The 22,917-nt window shown below is 39.3% G+C and overlaps 2 protein-coding genes across 6 annotated transcripts; both read left to right on the top strand.

Moving 5' to 3' along the window:
• Window positions 1–151: 151 nt before the first annotated feature.
• pycr3 (pyrroline-5-carboxylate reductase 3) lies at window positions 152–9,651 on the top strand. 3 transcript variants are annotated; one of them, XM_080291387.1, is made up of 8 exons: window positions 391–1,096; window positions 3,432–3,518; window positions 3,834–3,927; window positions 4,008–4,072; window positions 6,365–6,544; window positions 7,399–7,611; window positions 8,476–8,568; window positions 8,672–9,651. In XM_080291387.1, the coding sequence occupies exons 1-8, from the start codon at window positions 650–652 to the stop codon at window positions 8,873–8,875; spliced, it is 1,383 nt and encodes a 460-aa protein (XP_080147513.1). In that variant the 5' UTR covers window positions 391–649; the 3' UTR covers window positions 8,876–9,651. The 3 variants fall into 3 exon arrangements, with proteins under 3 accessions (XP_026004159.2, XP_080147513.1, XP_080147514.1); XM_026148374.2 differs by lacking the exon at window positions 3,432–3,518 and having other exon boundaries at window positions 152–1,096; XM_080291388.1 differs by lacking the exon at window positions 6,365–6,544.
• Window positions 9,652–13,282: 3,631 nt separating this feature from the next.
• Window positions 13,283–22,532, top strand: eef1db (eukaryotic translation elongation factor 1 delta b (guanine nucleotide exchange protein)). 3 transcript variants are annotated; one of them, XM_026148356.2, is made up of 10 exons: window positions 13,283–13,411; window positions 16,343–17,610; window positions 18,074–18,191; window positions 19,303–19,374; window positions 20,126–20,188; window positions 20,530–20,626; window positions 21,078–21,190; window positions 21,266–21,469; window positions 21,558–21,752; window positions 22,398–22,532. In XM_026148356.2, exons 2-10 carry the CDS (start codon window positions 16,343–16,345, stop codon window positions 22,434–22,436), a joined length of 2,169 nt encoding a protein of 722 aa, XP_026004141.1. In that variant the 5' UTR covers window positions 13,283–13,411; the 3' UTR covers window positions 22,437–22,532. The 3 variants fall into 3 exon arrangements, with proteins under 3 accessions (XP_026004141.1, XP_026004142.2, XP_080147504.1); XM_026148357.2 differs by lacking the exon at window positions 20,126–20,188 and having other exon boundaries at window positions 13,288–13,411; XM_080291378.1 differs by lacking the exon at window positions 13,283–13,411 and having other exon boundaries at window positions 15,848–17,610.
• The last annotated feature ends 385 nt before the right edge of the window (window positions 22,533–22,917 follow it).

The raw sequence follows: 22,917 nt of genomic DNA, 5'->3' as shown, positions 1-22,917 counted from the left end.
TTTCATTTATTTCACGGTTGAAACGTCCTGGACACGGCGGGAAAAAAAAAACGGTATGCGCGGAATGTTTCGCAGAGGATGCTGAGCGGCGCCGCCCACCTGGAACAGCAGCGACAGTGAAGTAAAAACCAAACGAACCAACAGTGGAGCTAGAGTCAGCTGGTTGGCTCTGTGTATGCTCTGGGTGCATCCACGGTTTAAATTTAACTTCTGTTTGCGGTTGCCAAAACGCCGGATATCAGCAAATCTGAAACACAAATCAGGTGAATAAATGTCCTACCGCCAGCGTTACCCGGTTTTGTTCACGCTATCGTGTTTGTGTCACTCCGTGTTACTTTATAGTTGTCCAGTCAAAAAGAAACACGTGCATTGTGTTTCTAATCTAATCTCTCCTGGATTATTTTCAAGCTATTCCTATTCAGATGCATGAGCGGGGCTTTTTTTTTCATGTTTAGAGGGTTTAAAACGCAGAATTGTAATCCTTTTATTGATTCGGTTTTGAAGATTCCGTGCTAAATACTGCTTAAAGATTTTAAACTAGCAACATCACAACAGCTCATGCTACAGCAGGCATGCTAGCACCTATTAGCAACCTAGCCGTGTGAACGCTAGTTCGTGTGAGTTTTCATGAGACTGCATTGCTAAAACAATGGACGATTCTGGCATCAAGAAGCAGAACTGGGACGTGAAGGAAACGGAGTTGTTTCTGGAAATTCTCAAGGAGCTGGACATGAAGAAGTGCTTAGACGGAAGGAAAGTGAGGAATAACAAACTGTTCAAAGTGGCACACAGGAGAATGACAGCGGCTGGTTATCACAGATCCGTGGACCAATTAAAGTTTCGCTGGAAACTTCTCAAAAGCGCATACTACAAGTGCAAGCGAGAGCCCGACTCCCCGGCCCCAACTAAAATACAGGGCTGGTGGCGCTATGAAAAGACGATGGTCGCTATTATGGAGTCCAGACACCCTCTGGTGGGACCCGGGGTTAACTCTGACAGAAACGACGAGGTGACAGAAGAGTCAGATGGCGAAGCATCAGTACTACACTGGCCGCAGCCCTGCCCGGACAATACCACCCAGAACCTGGATTTAATTGTAGGGGTGATAACCGTGGAGGCGGTGTCGTATGTAATTTACGATGACGTAGGAGGGCCATTGTAGGTATCAAAATAACTGAAATATGGCGCCTGGGAAGACGGGGATTAATTCCTTGGAAATTCAAAATTTCGGAAAGTAAATGTGTCGAATATTCTAATTTAAAGATATAAACTTATACAACTTTCAAAAGGGAAGACGTTCAAATATTCTGGCAGTATAAAGCCCTAAATTTAGAAGGAGAGAACCGGGATACAGTAATGTGCAAAAGTCTTGAGTCACTTCTCATTCAGTTATTTTGCTAGGAAAATGTGAAATGGGTGTGATGAATTATTGAGAAATCAAAGCATGCATGAAAATACAGAATATAAGGCAAAAACAGTTTGTACAACTCTAACAAGCTTGAAAGTCAATATTTGCTTTGATTGCCTTTTGACTTCTTTGTCTTCAAGAATAGATCTCCAGGCGTCTTGAAGGAAATTTTTGCTGCTTTTTGCCTCAGTTAAGATGATCCCACACTGCTTCAGTAATGTTGAAGTTCTGGGGAGATCAGTCCATGGCTGATCACGCCCCATTGTCTTTTTTTTATTTATTTATTTATTTTATGTTCCATTGTCCAGTTATGCTTTTACTGCATTGGCCATGTGTCTGGGCTTTTGACCTGTTGAAAAATGATGCCGTTGCCAGTCAGGTTTTTTGATAGTATTGCATGGTGGATCAAAATCTGATGGTATTATGGCAGTTTTGGCAAGATCAAAAACGCCACTGGCTGAAATGCAGCCCTAAACCATGACAGAACCTCCACATGTTTTACCGATAGCTGTAGACACTAACTCTTGTACCTCTTTCCTGACCTCCTCTGGACATCATTTGAACCAAAAATTTCACATTTAGATTCATCAGTTCATAAGACCCGAGCGTCTGATTTTCAACCTAGTTCTTGTTTAATTTGCATACCTCAGCCTCCTGATTTCCCTTCCTTAACAATGGCAAACCGTCTTCCACAGAGACAATTTCTGATGAAACCGAAGAGCCCAAAGCATCACACATGCAGGGTGGAAGCAAAAGATAAAGTATTGATGGGTGACTCAAGATGTTTGCACATTACTGTAGATTCAAATATTAAAGTGTCAAATTTAAAATGGGAAGAAAAAGATTTACAAAAAATCAAAAACAGATGCACTCCAATATTGAACTTGTATGTTTGTTATGAAAAAATCAGACTACAACTAAATTTGCAAGAAAACACACCCTTTCTCTGGCTCCATAATTAAACTTAAAATGGCCCAAATATGCCATAATAGTCAGTAGATCATGCTACATGATGTCATAGTCTGCTTGTTTTTTAATACATCTGGATTACAGTATACACTGATATTAGGTGTAGCTCACTTTTTTAAATTTAAATACAGTATACCTGTCTGGCAATCAGTTCTATATTCATTAAGACTGTAATGTCAGAGTGACTCTCTCAGTTACTGAAATAAGGTGTTTCTAATATTCTGTCAGGTAAGTAACGGTCTCGAATCATTTTCCAAACAAAACATAGGAAAAGCTTTCAGTATCAACATAGTCAAATTTACATTTTTACATATTGGACAAAAATACACTGCTTCCTATTAAAGTGTTTCCATTACAAGGGTAATTCAGATTCCTGAATTAGTAGGTATGATGTTGTGTAGAAACATGTACAACACTAATAACAACACTATAATATCGATCAACAAAAACGCAACAATTTTTTTTTTTCTTAAATTTTATTTCTGCATTTAAATTAAACATAACATGCTTATACAAATCAACCGAGAACAATTACTGTCTTTAATATTTGTGAACTTATAAGCATGAAAAGAAAAAAAAGAGAAGAAAAAGAAAAAGAAAAAAGAGGAAAAAAACAACCAAAAAAATAAAATAAATTATAACAATATTAACTAAATAAAGAGTGAAATAGACTAAAAAACGATTTTAATTCTATATTAATCCAGGTGTACCCCAACAAACACTTAAATTATTGTCTCTGCAACATGTGTCCAAACACCACTGTTATTTTTTCCACTGCATCTTTAGTGGGGTTTATTCATATTTTCATGTGCGCTTCTATTGACTGTCTTTGTTTAATTGGGAGACTGGCAGTTGAGTGTGAGTCACGTGTTTCTAGGTTCAGTCAAACCAACAATATTCAGTTGCTCATTGACCACATACAGTGATACAGGCTGCAGTCCAAACACGAGAGAAATCGGATGTGCACACTGACTGGTTTCTGTACTTAAGCCTTTTTTTGTCCTGCAAACCCAGAACTGGGTAAAGGATGCCGTTTCACAATGACCTATGACAGGGAAACCAGGCTGTGGCAGCATTTTACTGGAGGAGGGAGGGGAATCTGATTACTGACCACCTGTCAACTAGGATTTATCATATATGTGTGAGTTTGTTTTGTTTTTTTGCTTTAACCTGATTTCTCATAGTAATCGGGTTTCTCATATGCATGGACACAAAGATCTGAACACAAATTGATTGTCTTTGGAGTGGTGACGTTTTTAGTGTTGATTCTTGTCTGGATTCATTCCCTGAGTTTATTTATTTTTGGTCTGTAAAATGTACACAGTTTAATATCTTCAAACAACAACGTGTGAAACCCTTGTTACAGTGGAAAATGCGTCATCATGGTGATTTTTAATCACTGGCATCATGTTATCTCGATGTTCCTGCTGTAACCTGCTGCCTGCTTTGGTTTCAGATCAAAATGGACCCTGAGATGGACTCTCAGCTTAAGATTGGCTTTATCGGTGCAGGGAACATGGCGTTTGGCATCGCCAAAGGCATCTTATCCGGTGAGTGTAGAGAGAACTGAAGAAGTGAGGAGGACTGGAATGAAGGACACATTAGTATTTAATAAATGTTCTCTTTGTAGGAAATGTCCTTCCTGCAAACGTCAAAGTTAGTGCACCATCCTCAAGGAATCTGGGACGCTTTCAGGTATTGTGGAGGTTTTTTTCCATCTTGTTTATTGTTCTATCATTTAAGTTCTCAGTGTGAATCATTTTGCATTGAAGTAAGCAGTTATGGTGAAGATCAGTTTACAGTTCAGTCTAAAACTAGTGAAGCAGCCAGTTATTTTTAAGCAGCGTAAGTATTTGTAACATTTTTACCTTTTCGTAGACATGGTCCCTATTCTGGGAATCAGGTTTACTAACAACTGAATTTTTTAACTCTGAGATGAGGAAAATTCTGGCTTTTCTGTTCCAGAAAGACGGTTAACTTAAACTTTGAGTCAGTCAATCGGTAAACTCTGTGAACTTAACCTGCTCTGAGTTTCTTTCTCTTCCCTCTTGCTGCACCTAAAACGACTGACTGACATCCACGTTCATTTCTTCATTCATAAAGTCACCATCAGAGGACATACTGGAGTAAATGAAACTGCAAAAGTTTGTTTTAAAAATGCTAAAATCCCAGTTAGATGATGTGGGTTTTTTGTAATTAACATGAGCACTTTTACGATCATTCATTCGTCTATATTTAGGGATGGAAATGGCGATTACATCATTGATCTATGACCTGGTCAGAATATAAAATCTGTGCTCCCCATCTTTCTAACGCTAATACTTTGTATAATAATGCAGGTGTCAGGCTGTCAGTTAGGTTCCTGTACCGCTAACATTTACTGTAGCAATCTGTTTCAATCAAACGTATATAAAACTGATCAATGATCAATCATTTGTCCTTATTAAAAAAAAAATGTCTGCCACAGCTGGGATGTTGGGGATGATGTGACTGTGAACCTGACATGACTTTAAGGCAAAACTGCAGACAGTCTGTTTTCTAAGCAGTTCATGTTAAAATGTGGTCACAGGTTGAAATTCAGTCATTAAATGATGCCTCCATGTTTTGAACGGTACAATGTCTGAAATTCAGAATCTGAACTCGATGTATTTTCTACTGAAAATCACCTTAAATGGTCTCATTGGGTCAGCCTGAACCAGATCCACATAAAGGTTTCTTGTCAAAGGTTATTTTAAGGATCATTAAAGCGCGTCCTGACCAGAGTCCATTTATCAGTCTCAGTGTTAATGAAGTCAGAGATCATTTTTTAAGTCAGTTCCTAGATTACGGCCATCGTCTTTCGGCTTGCATCAATAGATCAGTGCATCAAAGTTTAGTTTAGATTTTAAAAAACAAGGAAGCGTTGGATTTCTCAAGCCCGGTGTGAAACCACTGGGTTTTATGAAGGGGTATTACAATTTTTCACAAGCCCCAAATGTTTGTTTGTTTTTTCTTTTCAGTTGTCACTAAAGCTGACATGGGAGGTCTTCTGGCTGTCACAGCTAATCATAAGTGTGAAAAGCTGACAAACAGAAAGTAAAGTCATATCTTAGCAACACTGTGACCAATAGAAATAAAAACCTTATTGCATCTGGCCACTACAGGGCACCGCAATAAACAATACTGCATTTTCTCTTAACCCCTTGTTATTTTTGTCACTTAAGTTAACTTTGTGTGTGTTTTTACACGAACATTTAATGATTTGAATGTTATATGAATTTGCTCTTTGGAGAGGTGGTTTTTGCATTTATATATTCTTATACTGCTTGGAAATGAAATGTATACCACTTTAGATTTGGGGCCTAACCTTTCTGTCTATGACAGCTGTGGTTATTAAGCTTCAGTCTGCTGAATCTTTCCCCAAAAACGAGTCAGCAAACTGTGTTGTTGGGTTTAATCACTCGTCAGACCACTTTAGTGTTTTGTTTTTCTGTTTTCTTTTCTTTTTCCCAAAAGCATATTTTTATGGTGACTGATGAGTGTTTTACACTTTTCTCACCTGAGAATGAAAAATAATTTTCTATAACTTTTTGCAACTTTGTACTGTTCGTTGAGAGAAACAAAGTTGCTGAATAGATAATTGGATTATATCCAATAGATTTATTTTTTTTTAAAGTTGACCCAGTAAATGATTAATTGACCATTTAAAGTTTACTCCTCTCCTCTAAACTCTTAAACAGCACTTTGCATGGCATTAAACACTGGTTTGCTAATATCACTGAAACAACACTGAGTCTGTTATCATGGCAGAGTTTTAGAAAGCAACATGAACTGTAATCATGTCATAAGCAAATAATTGTAATACTGGAGGACATCTTCCAAGTCCTAGAAATGTAAATGCTTCTGCAAAAATTAACAATATAAAGGAATTGTGTGCCATCAGCATGATTTGATCTTGTGTCCGAGCTAGTGCTTCGGCTAAGTAATATTACACCGGCTTGCTTTTAGGAGCTGGGCATTGCTGTAACTCACTCCAACATAGAGGTGGTTTGTGGGTCTGATGTGGTCTTTGTCGCAGTCAAACCTCACCTGGTTCCGCTAGTTCTCAAGGAGGTCACACAACACGTCACTGGCAGACACATGATTGTATCTGTTGCAGCAGGAGTAACACTAGCAACGTTAGAGGAGGTGAGTGCCACATAGTTTCTGGTGTCTTTTAAGGGACAGATTACCACTGAATCAGATTTGTGTTCTTCTTTTGGCTTGTAGTGTGTTTATGTCTGTACTGTCATGGTGTGAACGAGTTTTTGAGATGGCTGCAGAGATGTCTCTCTTCTCTTGTGTATAAGTTGCTCAAAGCTCCCCAATTTGTATATTTTTATTAACTCTGTAGCAGTGTCTCTTTATGGAAATCACGAACCATTATTTCAAATACCACAGATCTCTCTGAGCAGTTTCATGTTCAAGTTTTTCAAGTATTTTTTTGTATACCACCTCCATCTACCAATAGAAGAGTGCAGCTAGCGAACATCAGAGTAGAGTCGCCTGTCTTCATGGGCAGAGGCACAAATAAAGGTTCCAAATAAAGGTATAGTTGTATGGAAAGAAAATAGTTCCTACCTGAAACTAATACTATACACACAAATTATATATACAGTGCTCACATGTATCAGATCATCACCCAGTTACATCTTTATGCCACAGCTGAGCTGCCCTAAATTAGCAGTCTATGTAATTACAACATCATTTGGTTCTCTAATGCTTAATCCACCAGTGTGCACAAACTCATTAATAAAGGGGATATTTTAATGCTAAAATATGATTCTTGTTCTTATGTTTTATGAAAAAGCACATTTTTCTTTATTAATATGCCAAATTATAATTGTTTACTTGCATGTTACATTTTATTAATTGCTGATTTTTTTTATTTTTTTTAATTCTTTTTATTTAATTGTACTTATGTGCATGCACAGATTTCATTTTAGGGTGAGCTGTAACTTTCAATGCTGATCTATCTATATTTGTCCTCTTTTAACTTCAAGCTCCTTCCTGAGAACTCTGTTGCCATCCGGCTGATGCCAAATCTACCGTGTTTAGTTCAGGAAGGTGCTCTCCTGTTTGCTCGAGGATCACACGCAAAACAGGAGGACGGCGCACTACTTCGCTCCTTGTTGCATCGCTGTGGTTTGGTGGAGGAGGCACCTGAAGCCTGGATTGACATCCATACTGGGCTGAGCGGGAGCGGAGTAGCCTTTGTGAGTGTCCTAGATTTTATTTCTTTTGGTTGGTTTATTTGTTTTATCTGAAGTCTTTTGCCGCTTTTCCATTAGTACCTACTCGGATCGACTGGTTTTCCATTGCAGCAGAGTACAACCCAATGTGTGTGGTTGTTGTTATAGCAATGTGTCCGAGCATGACATGACGTAATTAGTATGCAACTCGAACACTACAAAAAAGGTGGAAGTTCAGGCAAGAATATACGTGCTGCTCGCTCTGTGGCTTTTCGTCAGACTTGGGGAACATGGCATTGCTTTTGGTAGCCATTTAACCCGTTGCTGGGTTTCAAAAATGGTGGTTTTGATTTTCATGAACGAGATGCTCTCATAACACATCAAATGACACTCCTAACCGGCCAATCACTGGCATGCAGTCTGGTGACGTCTTGGTGCCTGTTAGGATCGCTTGGAACCCTGGTACCAGGTACTGGGACCTAATTTTAAACCGTGGTGAAAATAGGTACTAATGGAAAAGCGGCTTTTGTAACTTCTTGTTCACAATTGTAACATGAATTTCTCAGACCATACACATTGCTTTGAAGATGACGGTTGCTTATATATTCCAGGCTCCAGTTGCCTAGGTGTCCTTCTAATCTATTTACACCCAGGTCATGTGTCAATCAGTGGTATTCTTCACTGTCACTGGTAGTACCTGCCTGGAAGTTGAGCTTCCTGTGAGCACAGTTGAGCTCAGAGGTTTACCTGAGCTCACCATGGTCATGAATGTCATGTCAATTTTGGGCTTTTTATGATTTCTTTTAACTGTTCTTTTTCCAGAGTCTTTAATGACTTACTGACACAGAGTTCATGTTTTATTCTGATCAGTGAGCTTCTTCTCTGCAGGTGTATCTTTTTGCTGAAGCTCTGGCAGAAGGAGCTGTTAAAATGGGCATGCCAAGCGCTCTAGCCCACAGCATTGCCTCTCAGACTGTTCTGGTCAGTTTAACACTTTGCTCACTTCTGTTTTACAACAGTTCACTTCAGAGCTCTGACTCCTGCGTGTCCAAATATAATATTTGAAAGCTGCTATTTGCTGCAGGGTGCTGGGAGGTTGTTACGTGATTCCGGGAAGCATCCAGCTCAACTTCGCTCAGAAGTCTGCACGCCAGGTGGAACAACCATATATGGGCTTCACACACTGGAACAAGGCGGTGTGAGGGCGTCAACCATGAGTGCTGTGGAGTCCGCCACAGAGAGAGCCAGGGAACTCGGCCGAAAGTCAACAGCAGGGAGCAGAAAGTGATGGACAAATTTGCCTTTAAGAACTACTCATTAGACTTTTAACTTGATAAATACCCAACATGGAAACCTGAACTCCTTTATTTTATTTTTTTTCTTCTTCTCTTCTCATCACACTCAAAAAAAAAAACCAAGTTGTCCCTTTTTTAAATCACATTTTCTCATCTTCTTTCAGTCTCTGTAAGCTAAAAGTCAACATTGGCTTAATCTTAAAATTGATTCTGACAGTTTAATATTAGACCATGACTTCTGTTTTTACATGCACTCAAATAACCCTGTCTTATTGGATTTGGATGCAAGTAAGGTACAACCCAAATTTGATTGTACCAGTATTTGTTGATATATATATTCTAATAACGAAATGCTGAATAAATCCAACTTGTCACATTTACTAAAAGTCACGTGAGACTCGAAGGCTGAAGGAGAGGCTAAACGAGTAGAAAAAAAGCTGTTATGCAGACCATATTGTTCATCATCACTACAGAAGCCCCTGTTATGAACATCTTCATTGCTGTACTGCCTTACTGCTCTTGATTGGATTGTAATGTAGAGTCAGTGGATCATTTTAATCTTTTAAATTATTATTATTGTATTTAATATTTGTTTGGATAAAGCATACGTCTAAATTTTAGGATAAGAGTAATCACATTTGTGTGGCTCCAGTACAATGATAGTGTCCCAAGTATAGCTACTGTATGGTTGTGTATAACATGGTGTATGGAAAAAAAATGGTTCTAATTTAAAAATAAGTATCAATTTTCATAAAGTGTCATGTTATCAGGTTCTGTTCCTTATTTTTCTGTTAGTTTTGGAGTCTTGAAACCAGCTATTAGCTGACAGCTCAGACTTAATTTCTGACCTTCAATACAAAAGATAACAAGCCACTGCAACAATGAGTCAGTAAGCCTAGAAAGAAACATTAATAGGCAGCCATATGGATAAATCATTTAAGATAAATTCGATAAATTCTTGTTTTAATTTGTTTTGGGAAATTATACACTGAATATTGTTAGATCTGAAGTCAGTGGTCAGCCAAGAATCTGACTGACAATGTATTACCCTTTGACTGTGGCCTGATCCACAAAGCATGTGCTGTGGGTGTAGAAGAGGGTGGACAATTTGCTGCGTCTTAGGCCACATGGAGCCCCTTCTCCATTAGCAAGGTCTCAACTTGGACCTGAGGCCCACCTCTTCCTGCTCCAGGAGAGGTGGGCCTCAGTTGGGAATTCCTCTGAAAAAGCTTGAGTTTGCATTTAGGGAGGAAAGGTCTGGTCTCTTTATAGACTGCAGCCCAGACCTGTGTACACATTAAAAAAATGAATGAATGGGTGTGTGTGGATTGATGGACAAAGTCATGAGTTCACTGATAACAAAAGGCACCACAAAACTAATTGTAATCTTGAAAAATAAATTTCCAGACAAGTCCATTTAGTACCTTTTCTGGCCCTGAATAACATTACATAGTTCATCTGCCAGTGCGTCATATGAGTCAAAATTCAAGACTGTTCACTTGAACTGGCTGAACAATAGAAATAAAAAGTTCAGAGGATTTGAAATCTAGATCAAAGAGAATGAAACATTGTTTTTTTTTGTCACTGATTTGTCTATAACAGCAGATGTAAATAATTTAGAGACTTACAATAATAACTGAGTGAAGGTATCATAAACAGTAAAGCCTGTCATACTAAGACAGCGGTTGGAAATTATGAGGTGTAGCTTTAAACTGAGTTGTGACCTAATTTGGTGAGATGCAAATACTCCAGTGTCACATTTATTCCAATTTTAATATATCAAAACGACATGACATTCAACACAGAGCATGAGGCAACATTAATGATTCATACCTTCCCTCCCCCACCCGCTAAGATCACACAATCACCGCTGTTCCTTGCTTCCTCTCCGCTTCTTCCTCCTTCCCGCTGTCATTCACGACCGGAGAAACACGTTTTATCCGCTGGCCCGGCCTCACACCGACAAGACAAAAAAAACCCACAATAGTAAGTAAGCTCAACGCCGACCGACAGCCAGGTTTCAGTGTGGTTGTTAGTGGTGGGAATCTTTAAAATACATTTTGGGTAAACTGATGGATATTCAGTGGTTAACAGAGCAGGCGCTTGGCTGGGATTAGCCGTGGCTAGCAAGCTGCTAGCTGAATGAGCAGCGTGCTAGTGCTAACACTGTCGGAGCGGCAGTCACTCTTGCCGGATACCGGCTTCAGTGGCTGCTTGTGCTGGTTAGGTTTTTACGGCATTGTCAGTATTAAAAAGAAGCTCTTTAGGGCCACGTTTTAAAACAAGTAGACTTATTCCGGTGCAAATGAAATGGCTACTGCAGAATTCTAGCTAGGACCGAATTAAAGAAGATGAAAGGTTAGCAGGGCGCGCACCTTTGGAAGTTGACAGCGCTCCTGATGCTCTGTCTTTTGTTGTTTAGCATTTGGCATGACAGGGTTTTCTACATGACGTTACACAAGTATCTTTAAGTGGAAGTGCTGCCTTGAATCCTGGAACATGGTCACTGATGAGCTTCTATACAGATCAGGGCAGGAGAGGTGAATTCTTGTTGTTCTAAATCACGTATATATTCTTTGTCAGCCACCCTCTTTAAATGTTATCAAGGAGGGACTGATGAATTAAATTATTTGTGAATGAAATTGCACCAACTATATACATGCAAGGATACTCTACATCAAAGGAGAACAAAGCATATTCTATATAATGCCACAGGGTGTCTGGGGTGATTTCATTTTTCTCCAAATTCTAAAGTCACAGGGATATCAACTGAATGTTGTGAGCCAGCCAAAACCGACAATCAAACTGTCTTAAGTATACGTCAGCCTATATCTAAATATATCTATATCTAAATCAACCATTGCATAGAATTCTTCTTTTTTCTTTTCCAAAAACTGCTTGAAGCCATGACATGTTCCAAAATTGCCATGTAGTTTATTTTGAGCTGATCCAGCACCCAGTGCACCACCCTGCTGCCAGAAATACTCACCAGAGCTGCAGCTCGAAATAGCTCCCAAGAAATTAAGTATTAACTTTTGTTAATAAAACTAAGCTAAATTAAAAACGGCAGTTTCCTACTGTATGAAATATTTTTGGGGTGCCTTCAGAAGAGTATGTTTAGTTTTGTGTGTGTATATATATATATATATATATATATATATATATATATATATATATATATATATAGTATATATATATATATATATATATATATATATATATAGTATATATATATATATATATATATATATATATACATACATACATACACACACACACACACACACACACACACACACACACACACACACACACACACACACACACACACACACACCAACAGTGCTATCCTCTTAACTTCAGTGACAGGCAACCATACTGGCTGCTAGTGGAGCTCCTCAATACAGGATACACTCTCCCTGAAAATGCACAGAAATTGAAACGGATAAATGAACCTCCCCTCCTACCGCAGCTGAGCCTAGTCAGCAGTTCTTTAAGAAGATGGATAAAATCTGTTTTCCACATCGTATCTAATTTGTTTGATCTGTTAATTAGATTGAGTATTGAAAGGTGTGATGTGCTTTAACAGCAAATGTCTACTTTTGATGATGTAGAGGAAAATAAACTGCTCCCAACTGAAGGGGGGTTGGGTCCAAGTTTTGTTTCATGTTCTAGGATTAAATTGGATTTCAGTGAAAGCATTTTTCCCATTCAGCATCATCCAAGGCTAAAAGTGGAGCCATTTAAAGACTGCGGAAAGGTTGACTTTCATGTTGAATATCTGATCTAGATAAATTTTTTAATGTATAGCTTGTCTTCTCCCATCTTGCCTTCAGAATTTCACATGTGAGTATTCCTTGTAACGCTGTCACATACCTTGCATTGAGCACAGACAGTACAAAAGATGGATGTAGCTTCCTGGTTTGAAAAAGTTAAGCCGATGTGGAAGTGCCTTAAACCGGTTTTTAGTCTGAAAGCCTAAAGATGGCTATAACTATGCCTTCAATGAGTGTTCCTGTCCTTTAGTCTATGAGGAAAAAAGCCTTTCTGTTTTGACCTCTGTAAACACTTTGCTAGTTCTTTGTCTTAGTTACTCCTTTAAGATCATACTCAATAAAATCTTAAACCTACCACATGTCAAATAGGAGGCTTATCAGTGGTATTTTCTGCTTGTTCATTGGCTAACGGCTTGTCAATCACAAGTCGGGAGCCAATGACCAAGCAGTTTCACATTCAGACATACCCTTTCAAGTCACATCCAGTTTCTTGCAACCAAAATGGAAATGGTAGAAACGTTTGGCTTCAAAACAGGAGTGCAGAAAACAATGGGTCACATCATGGTAGTTATGTCCGTCTTTTGTACTGTTTCCACCCTCCTTAAATGTTGTATCCCTTGTATTGTCTGATTCATTTTGCAAGGTGGTGATTGATAAATTTCTTTTCAATGGCTTGCGGTTAACTGGATGAAAAGAACGTGTTGAGCATTTGACTTTGATACTAGGTTGAGCTCAACACCTTTACTGAAGAAGGTGAGTTAACAGATTGACTAAGATCTCCTCATAAACATCAAGCAGGAAATGACTTCCCAAACCAGTACCCAAAGTTGTTATAGCTTTGTATTAGTTTGGATCATTTTAACTAAGCTCTGTATGAACAATAGGGAATGCATTTGCTGTATTGTAGTATATTACTAAAACTTAAAGATGCATGATTTAGTGCATGTCTGAATTGTAATACCTACTGTATTATTATTTTAATTTTATTTATTTATTTTGCATGCGCATGCATTGCATTGGTCCACTAATGTTTTTCTTTTACTCAATGACCCCTTTTCTTCCTGTGATTGCTATCATGTCATTGTGTATGTTCAGTGTTGCAAAGCTGTTTAAGGTTTGTAAAGTACATAATGGAAGCTGTAAACAAAGGAGTGCATTATAAGGTCAGTTTAATGTGTATCCTTTGCATAAATATTTAGTCATAAATGGTGCTAATAATATAAAAGCTATGGCATATGCTGGATATCTTACTAGCTCTGATAATACAGTGTCCTCCGTGAAAGACATGATTGATAAATCAGATTCTAGAAAACTCATAAAAAATTAGATTCGATTGATCTGGGTTAGGACTAGAGATGGATCGATCCGATATTACGTATCGGTCCGATACTGACGTAAATTACTGGATCGGATATCGGAGAGAAATAAAAAAATGTAATCCGATCCATTAAATATCAAAAAAGCACCTCACGAAACTTGCGACACTAACTCGGCTCATAACCGTAGCACGTCGGAGCAGTGTGCTCACGTGATAGAGCGGCTGTGTGTATTTGGAGCCTCGCTACCAAACCAGCATTTCATCTCCGAGGAAGTGATCCCAGAGAGAAGTAAAACAAGTGTGTAAGTTCATCTCTGAATGTTTGTAAAGCATTCCCACGTTAAGCTTAACAACCGATATATGGAGCGACTGCCTCTTCTCTCTCCCTCCCTCTCCTGCTGCTACTTCAATCATGAAACTGCTTAATGATCAGCTGATCAGCTTTTCTGTCGCGAGTCCATCTCTCTCGTTTGTTTTTGGCCCACTTCGCACCAGAAAGAGGAAACCAGCGCCTGAATAACAGCAGCACGTTTAAGCTTGATAAACTGTTGTTAGAATTTATTTAATATTACTTTGTACACCAGGATCTTTTTCTAAGTAGCTGAGTGCTGCTAACTGTGCAGGGGCGGATCTAGCAAAGTTTAGCCAGGGGGGCGGATAGGGCATGAACAGGGAAAAGGGGGCACAAAGACACTTTTCTTTCTTATTCTCATTTAAAATGTCTAGATTTTAATAAATAATTATCTGAATCTTACACCCAAAGTTTTAATCTTATATAAAATATATAGAAGTCCATTACTGTATATAGTAACTATTAAGTCTAATATGCCCTAGTAAGCTATAGTACTTTTTCCTTTGGGAAGGCTGTGCAGTCTGCAATTCTGTTGAAGAAAGATGTTGAATCTATGTAATTGTTCTTGAAAAATAATTTATTTCTGTGCATTTTTTTTCACACTGCATGAAATTAAAGTTGATTACGTCGATTAAGCATCATGAGGTGGAGGGTGGGGGGTGGTTCCCTTTTTTTTTTTTTTTTTTTTTTTTTTTTTTTTTTTTTTTTTTTGCTGGGAGTTTGCAACCCTATTAGTTAGGTTGCTTAATATTTCTGCTAAGTACTCTTTAAAATACTAGAATAGGGAGGATGGAGTAGGTTTAAGTTTATTAGATTGATCAGTGTTGCTGAACTATGAAATCTTTTGGGTGCAGTGTATTTTTTACATACAGGTATAACAGAATAGCTTTAGTGTTGTTGTTTATTTAAACTTCAGTATGAATTTATGCAAAATGCAGCAAGATATTAAAAAAACAGTTTTATCTATTAAAAAACACACTATATCGGAATCATATCGGTATCGGCAGATATCCAAATTTATGATATCGTATCGGACATAAAAAAGTGGTATCGTGCCATCTCTAGTTAGAACTGGGCGATATGTTAAAATTATTGTTTCTCAACATCAGTCAGACAGGCATGCATTGCCTGTGTATTAATGGGGTAAGGCACCTCTGTATGAACAGTATCTCATATCTACTAATTCTGTGAATTAATAGTTTATAATCATAACCACATGGAAAGGATTGGGGGTTTTTTTTTACATAGAAATTCTCACAATTATTTAAAGTCTTTGTGGATTAACTTGCTTTATTGGGGCCAAGCTTAATTTAGACTTCTGGATTGAGCATATGTAGAGGCTACGATGTATCTTGTCAGAAGTGAAGCTTATCCATTGTGATTGACAAGCCAGTAAGCATTCTGTTTCACAGTCTGAAAATATGGTGAAAAACTTAGCTCGAGACTCCATAACAGGACTTCACTAAACCAACAGGTGATGACATAGCAACCAAGAGCATCATTTATTGAGGTTTGGCCACTATGAGCACTAACGTCTGAGTCACACAAACCTACAGACCAGTCAGTCCTGGCAACCGCCAGATGCTAAGGAAAAATGTGTATTCCATAGCAAGTTGGCTAAAACCGTCTCGTAATTGCTTTGATCATTAGCATTTTGAAATGATGGACTTGTCTCCAAATACTGTCCTGCTCCTTTCTCTGCTGTGGCGAAAGTGTGAAAAGTGCAGTGCTGAATTCTCAAGGTGACAGACTTTGTCCAGTCACCTAACTTCAGTCTACACCATCTGCTTGCATGCTGCATGTTTTTCTCTGCTACCGATTTGTAGAATTTGTTTTGTAGTGTATTGCCATAAATGTGCATCTCTGTAACAAAGCAAAAGTTCAATAATTCATCAGCAGCACTGTGTAAAATAGATCGACCCCTTTGTGTCTTTAAACCTCCGTGCCTCTCTCTCACTAACCCAAAAGCCTGTGCCTGTTATTCTCTTTCCTTTGTCTCCGCAACGGCGCAAAGATGTCTAAGAAGAACACCCAGAGCTCTGTAGATGATCAGTCAGAGCATGGTCAGCCTCCCAGCCACTATCAGGTGGATCAGTCCACAAAGACCATGCTGGGTTGTAGAAAGAAGGCCGAGCCAGGCCAGAGAAATGGAGAGACCGCGTCGTCGTCTCCGGAGAGCGGCAGCATAAACGGAGAAGGAAAGCGTAGTGGCAAAAGCCGTCGCCGCAGAAAACGTTTGTCTAATCCTGAGAGCCGCCCAGAAGAAAAAGTCGACAAGCACAAGAGCGAGGAGAAAAACAAACAAAGCAGTCAGCCGTCTGATCACCTCTCTGGGTTGATTGGTCTGCAGTCTGAGTGCGCGAATGTGTGGTTTGAACGGAGCGTCTACGAGAGAGCAGAGAGCCTCTACCAGTGCTGGCTGGCAAGCTCTTCTAATGGGACCACCCAGTCGAACCGATCACCTCCATCCTCTGGGAAACAATTGAACTCTTCATCCACTGCAGCTCCACCTTCTGCTGGCCCATCATGCAACCATGGTGACCAAGTGGCCTGCCACCATGTTGTACAAACAGTGTGGGTAAACAAGACGACATTTGACCAAGCAGAACGCCGCTTTGTTGAGGGGTCGATGCAGCCATCAGTTCCAAACTCTCTGGACCTTCAAGCTCCATCCAGTCGCTCCACTGCATCCAGAACACCTGATGAAGGATATCAGTCTCTAGCCCCAACTCCTGCAACCCCTGTCATCCAAGCAGCCATCACACCAACCGTACGGCAATCAGTTAACGGACTGCCCCGCATCCCAGTGGAGCTGCTCAGAGACGTGTGGCTGGACAAACCACTTTATGACCGTGCTGAGGCAGCCTTTTACCAAAACCTGTATGGTAACAATTCCACCAAACGGTCCAGCTGCACTGCTACTTCCAGATGTAGTGACCACCCTCAAAGCCTTGTAGAAGAGGAAGAGGAGGAGGAAAACGAAGAAACTGTAGCAGAGGAAACACGTGTGGTCCCACAGGGGAAAGCTGAGGTCTTCCATGCTCTGCACCCGATACAAGAGGAAGAGGAGCCGGCTGAGCTCCCGGAGAAGGAAGAAGTAGCAGCTGCAGGAGTTCGCTATTTCCTCCATCCGAACAGTGAGCGGGTGTGGCTGGACAAGTGGCGGTATGATGCTGCTGAGAGCCATTTCCATGGTTGCAGTGGGAATAAAGCTGTGAAGAAGGAGCGCAGGCCAGAAGCAGAAGCCTCATCAGTTGCCTCGGCCGCCCCACTGAGGGACAAGTATGATCAAACCGGGAGAAGGGAACTGCTCCAGATGTTTCAGTTCATCTTTTGTTTTTTGGGTTTTTTGACCATCATATCACCTCCATTCTTTTCCCACATGAATTTGATTTTTCTTTCCTTTAAGCCATTCTTTGTCATTCATCTGTGTTCAATCTTTTCCTTATGCTTTGTGTTTTGACTATCTGACCCATTGTTGTGTTTTACCATCCTCTTTTTTTTGTTATGCATTTGTATAGTTGGATTGGGGTGGCTGTTGGTGGAGAATAGCTGTTTAAAACTAAATTAAAATTAGTCTCTTACAGAATAAAAAGTCAGATTTTGTATTGGTGAAATCTCTGTATGCTGAGTGATTTTTAGTATAAGAATTAGTAATAATTTAGGCTTCATTTCCTTTTTCCCTGACCTTCTGTGTCCTGTTCATACATCCCTGTCTTTTCCTTCCCTGCTTTCTACTTTGTAGAAAAATGAGTGCAGTGGATTTTTTGGCCAAGGAAAAGATCTGGTTTGACAAACCACGCTATGACGAAGCAGAGAGGCGCTTCTACGAGCACATGAATGGCTCACCACAACCTACAAAGGTAACCACGCTGCCTTACAAGTTAAATCTTGTGCTTTAAGCTTTTAATCATCACATCTAATCTGAAACCATTGTACCATATTAATGTGGATTATTTACATCTTAAGTGTCTTTGCGTAGAGATTAGATTCTAACAGTGCATAGATTTTGTTTGTTCTGTTCTGTATTTGATCAAAACTGTATTATTCCACAGGCTGAATTTGAAGTTATATTTTATTGTAATTAAAAATAAATAAAGTAATACGTTAGAATATACCTTCTGTCTAAGGACGAATTTCAGCGTATCTTATTTGAGATTGTAATGTAAGTATATTTACATACAAATACTTAAAGGTAGATACAGGACATTTTTACTGGAAACAGAAAATAATTGTACTCTAAGTAACTTTAAGTACTACACAATTTCCTGGTAGTTTAGGGGGAAAACAAACAATTTTTCGCCATCTTATATCATTAGTATTTTGTACTTTTCAGGGCATTTTGGTATTATGAAGTGGATTAATCTTGCCTTTTTACATTATTATTTTTGTACATCATTATTGAATATTCATTATGTTGATTATTTATTTATTATTGAATTATTTTATTTATTTATTTATTTTTTACTTGCGCTGTACTTAAAATTATTTAGTATAATTATCTTTGTTTCCTGTAAAAACCTGACTTGTTAGCTCCTTATTCTAGTGTACCAACCTTAAATATTTGTATGTAAATATAATTACATTGTAATTTAAATAAATTACGGCCTTGGTCGCAGGCCACATTAAAATGTAAACATCTAAGTAGATCGCCACTGTAACATCTTCTGCTGGTTTTGGATTCTGAAGCCTTAATTTTGGGATTTTGGACACAACCATGTGTTTTGAGCCAGAATAATTAGTTGACTAATTAAAATGATACAAAAGGCACCTGCAGCACAAATCTGCTAGAGGTCTGGTTTGACCAGAGCTGTATAGATGCAGTTTTTTGTTTTTTTTCCTTTTTGTTTGTTTGTTTTTGGGGGGTGTAAATCAATCTAATATTTTGGAATGAAATGTTCTAATTGTGGAGTCTGTCCTTGCGTCATAAAGTCAGAGATGAATTGACACTGACAGCTGTTCGTTTTCTTGAAGGATGCTGGCGCCAACACCATTCTTCAGGACATTGCCCGGGCCCGGGAGAACATCCAAAAGTCTCTAGCAGGGGTAAGTATCATCGAACACGCTGTATTTCCATTTGATGGATAACATTGATGTGGTATTAAAAGTGCTTAAATTATCCAAGTACATGTATGCATACTAATATAATTTCACCAATCCCGACCATTTAGATCAGAGCATCCAGCCTTTTAGTTTTGGGGGTAGTGTCTTTCTCTTTTAAGTAAATGGAGATGACAAATTGAAATTGTCTTGGAAATAATTTCAAGTTATTCCAAAATGTAAGCTGTCTAATCTTAGCTTACATATTCACATAATGCCCAGTTCAGACTACTATCAGGCACTGTGATCATCATCTTTTTAAAAAGAAATAATAGTGCAGTCTGACATCGGCATAGCTCAAAAACTAGTTTTAATTTAGAAATAACATAGCTATAGTGCTATCATTTTATGGTGACAGTCTAATACACATAGGACCAGTTGCCCTCCTTTTCTCTGACTTTTCCTAGCTTTCATTTCCTTGACGGAGATGGATTAAACTAACTGATAAGGGAGATTTTGTTTGAGTTGAAGCTCTCTGTTGATCTGAAGGCTCTAAAGTGTAAATGTGGTTTAGTGTAAAAATGTGGTTGTAGTCTTTTATCTCTTCTGTGACCTCCGAGCTCTGTTTATTTCCTGTGGTTGCTCCAGTTGCTTTCTGTTCTGTGCTCCTCATTGCTCTCCTTTTGGCATGAACTTCAATAAATCCTGCTCCTTCCCTTCTCCTCATTTCCTTTCTTCCCTGAAATCTGGCCCCAAGCTGAAGACTACACTGTGTAACAGAGGGTCTGCTCAGCCTCCCATAAGCCAACATTCTCAGCTTGTAAGTGCCACCAAAGCTTGTGTGTCACTGGAAGCACCTCTGTCAGTGGACTTTGTTGAAAACCACACTTTACTGATCTGAATACCTCAGCTTACAGATGCCTTTTCTGTGCAGTTTCCAATTCAGACACAGTCACCTGCATATTTCTACTGGGGTCTGTAAACTGCTGCATACTTGTGCTGTCACTTTCTGGCTCTAGAGCCTGGCTGTTGAGACTGCAACCTGCTGTTTTCTCACACATGGGTGTTCTGTTTGATGAAACGACTAATATTCCACATCCTCCATCAGATGTTCTCATTAAACTGTATTGATCCCTCTCCGTTTCTGTCTTTGCGGTTCAGAGCACAGGCAGCAGCATCAGCAGCAGCTCGGCTGATCACGGAGAACTCGTTTCCCGCATCAAGAGCCTGGAGCTGGAGAACCAGAGCTTACACAAAGGTGGGTTTGTTTTCAGCTTTGCTCAGGTGTTAATGCATTTTCCTTCTTTACTTACAGCAGAGCTATTTTGGTGCCCTCAGCTGAAGTTAAGTATTATTAGAACTGCAGCTAATAATGATCAAATGACTTTGACAGGATTTTTTTTTAAAAATACATGAAAATGGTGTCATCACACTTTTTTTTCCCTAATCAACAAGCTCTCTAACTGCAAATGCAGGCACCAGTCTAGCAGACCTACAGAGCTGGAGACCTTTTGTAAAACAGAGACAAGTGAATGAACAGGATTAACTACTGATTTACATTTGATTGGTTGTAAAGTTAAAGGATTATTCAGTGCTGTTGTCTTAACTCTCACAGTGTTTGATCTGCTAGAATATGCATCACTTCTTTATTCATATTCACATGTTCCTCATTCATGCTAAACGCACTCTTGTATCTCATGTCTCTTTAGTGGTGGAGAACTTGAGGGCAGCACTTTCCAAACTGGAATGTCGGGTTGCAGTTTTGGAGAAGTCTCCTGCAGCCGTCAGCCCAGCTTCTGCTCCTCCAGTCCCTTATACAAACGTGAGTTTTTAAACATTCAACCAGCTTTCACCTTTTAGAATCCAGAGATGTTTCTACTCTTTTAATTTTCTTCAGGGCACCGCTGTCCAGCAGAAGACCAGCACCCCAGCTAAAGAGGAGGAGGAGGAGGATGACGACGATGATATTGATCTGTTTGGTAGTGATGAAGATGAAGAGGCAGACAAACTCAAAGAACAGAGATTGAAAGAGTATGCAGAGAAAAAGGCCAAGAAGCCTGCCATCATCGCCAAGTCCTCCATCTTATTGGATGTCAAACCTGTAAGTCTGCTCTGTCTGAGCCCGGTCATAGGTCAATTATTTAAAAAAGAAAAAAAAGCTCACTGTCTGTTTTTTCTGCTTCTTTTAGTGGGATGATGAAACAGACATGGCGAAGCTTGAGGAGTGTGTGCGCTCAGTACAGGCCGACGGTCTGTTATGGGGGACGTCCAAACTGGTTCCTGTTGGATACGGCATCAAAAAGCTCCAGATTGCGTGTGTGGTGGAGGACGACAAAGTGGGAACAGACATGTTAGAGGAGGAAATCACCAAGTTTGAGGATTATGTAAGTCTTGTTCAATACAATAACAGACTAACTGGGCATCCAGAATTTAATAATCACAATAGCAATCACCCCACTAAAACCCCAAAATCAAATGATGCTCTAGTGACAGTAGGAAGGGAGAACACTCAAACTGCTGGAAAGACCTAAAGAACCAGGCTCATGGAGGGACAGCCATCTGCTGCTGAAATCCAAATCGCATTAACTTGCAATAGTAAAACGGCTAATAGACAAAGCCACCGTTTCCCCTCTACTCCTCCTTACTCTTTTAATGCTAATTTTAATTACATATATGCATTTTTTTATCATTAAAATGTAGGTAAACATACTCAAACATAGAAATTAAAATAGATTAAAAGCATCAGAGAAGCTGGAGTGAACAGATTAGGTTCAGTGAGGATGGCTCACCTAGGAAAATAAGAGCAGTGTGTCAGAATCATCACATTATCTGCCACAGTCAGCACACTGCTGCCACCTTGAGGCAGAAAGGGACAAAGTGAAGCTGAAAGACTCCATAACACGAGCAGTTGTACAAGAACAGTTTGAGTCATTTTTTTTCTTCAGGGTGACATCAGGAACAGTATCTCATGCAGTTACTCGCTGTCGTGAATAATCCTGGTACACTTGCATTTTTTTGCTTTATTTTAGGTCCAGAGTGTCGACGTAGCAGCATTCAACAAGATCTGACCCCGTCCTCTTCATGTCTTCATGTCATGCCTTGATTCTCTGCTGATTGTGTCAACGGTTAAAAATAATAATAATAAAATAACCTCTTGCACTGAACCTAATTTCTCTGTTTCTCGTATTTTGATGGAGGTCTCAGAGCAGATGGATTTAAAACTTGCTGCATGGCTGAATGTGGTATTCAGCCATTCCAAGAGGAATGTGAAAAAAGATGTCTGAGGTGAGGGGTGTACCACAAAGCAAGCTTATTGGACAGCACTTTTCTTTTTTATCTTTTTAGGTAGGTGTCTGTGTTTTTTAACCTGGCTGGAAGATCCTAGTGATGCATAGTAAAATAATAAAGCAGGTTATGTTGAGGCTTCAAGTTCCACATTTCCACAGACTCTTCACAAAAAATGCATGTTTTATTGGTTTCAAGTTGCAGCTGCAGATACACAATTACAGATAAAAAATGAAAAATTAGAAACTGTTACCTCTCTGTGGG

The sequence above is a fragment of the Astatotilapia calliptera genome, chromosome 17 (assembly GCF_964374335.1).
Source record: "Astatotilapia calliptera chromosome 17, fAstCal68.1, whole genome shotgun sequence".
NCBI lineage: Eukaryota > Metazoa > Chordata > Actinopteri > Cichliformes > Cichlidae > Astatotilapia > Astatotilapia calliptera.
Note: the sequence above shows the minus strand (reverse complement) of the source record. Positions and strands in the feature narration are given on the sequence as shown.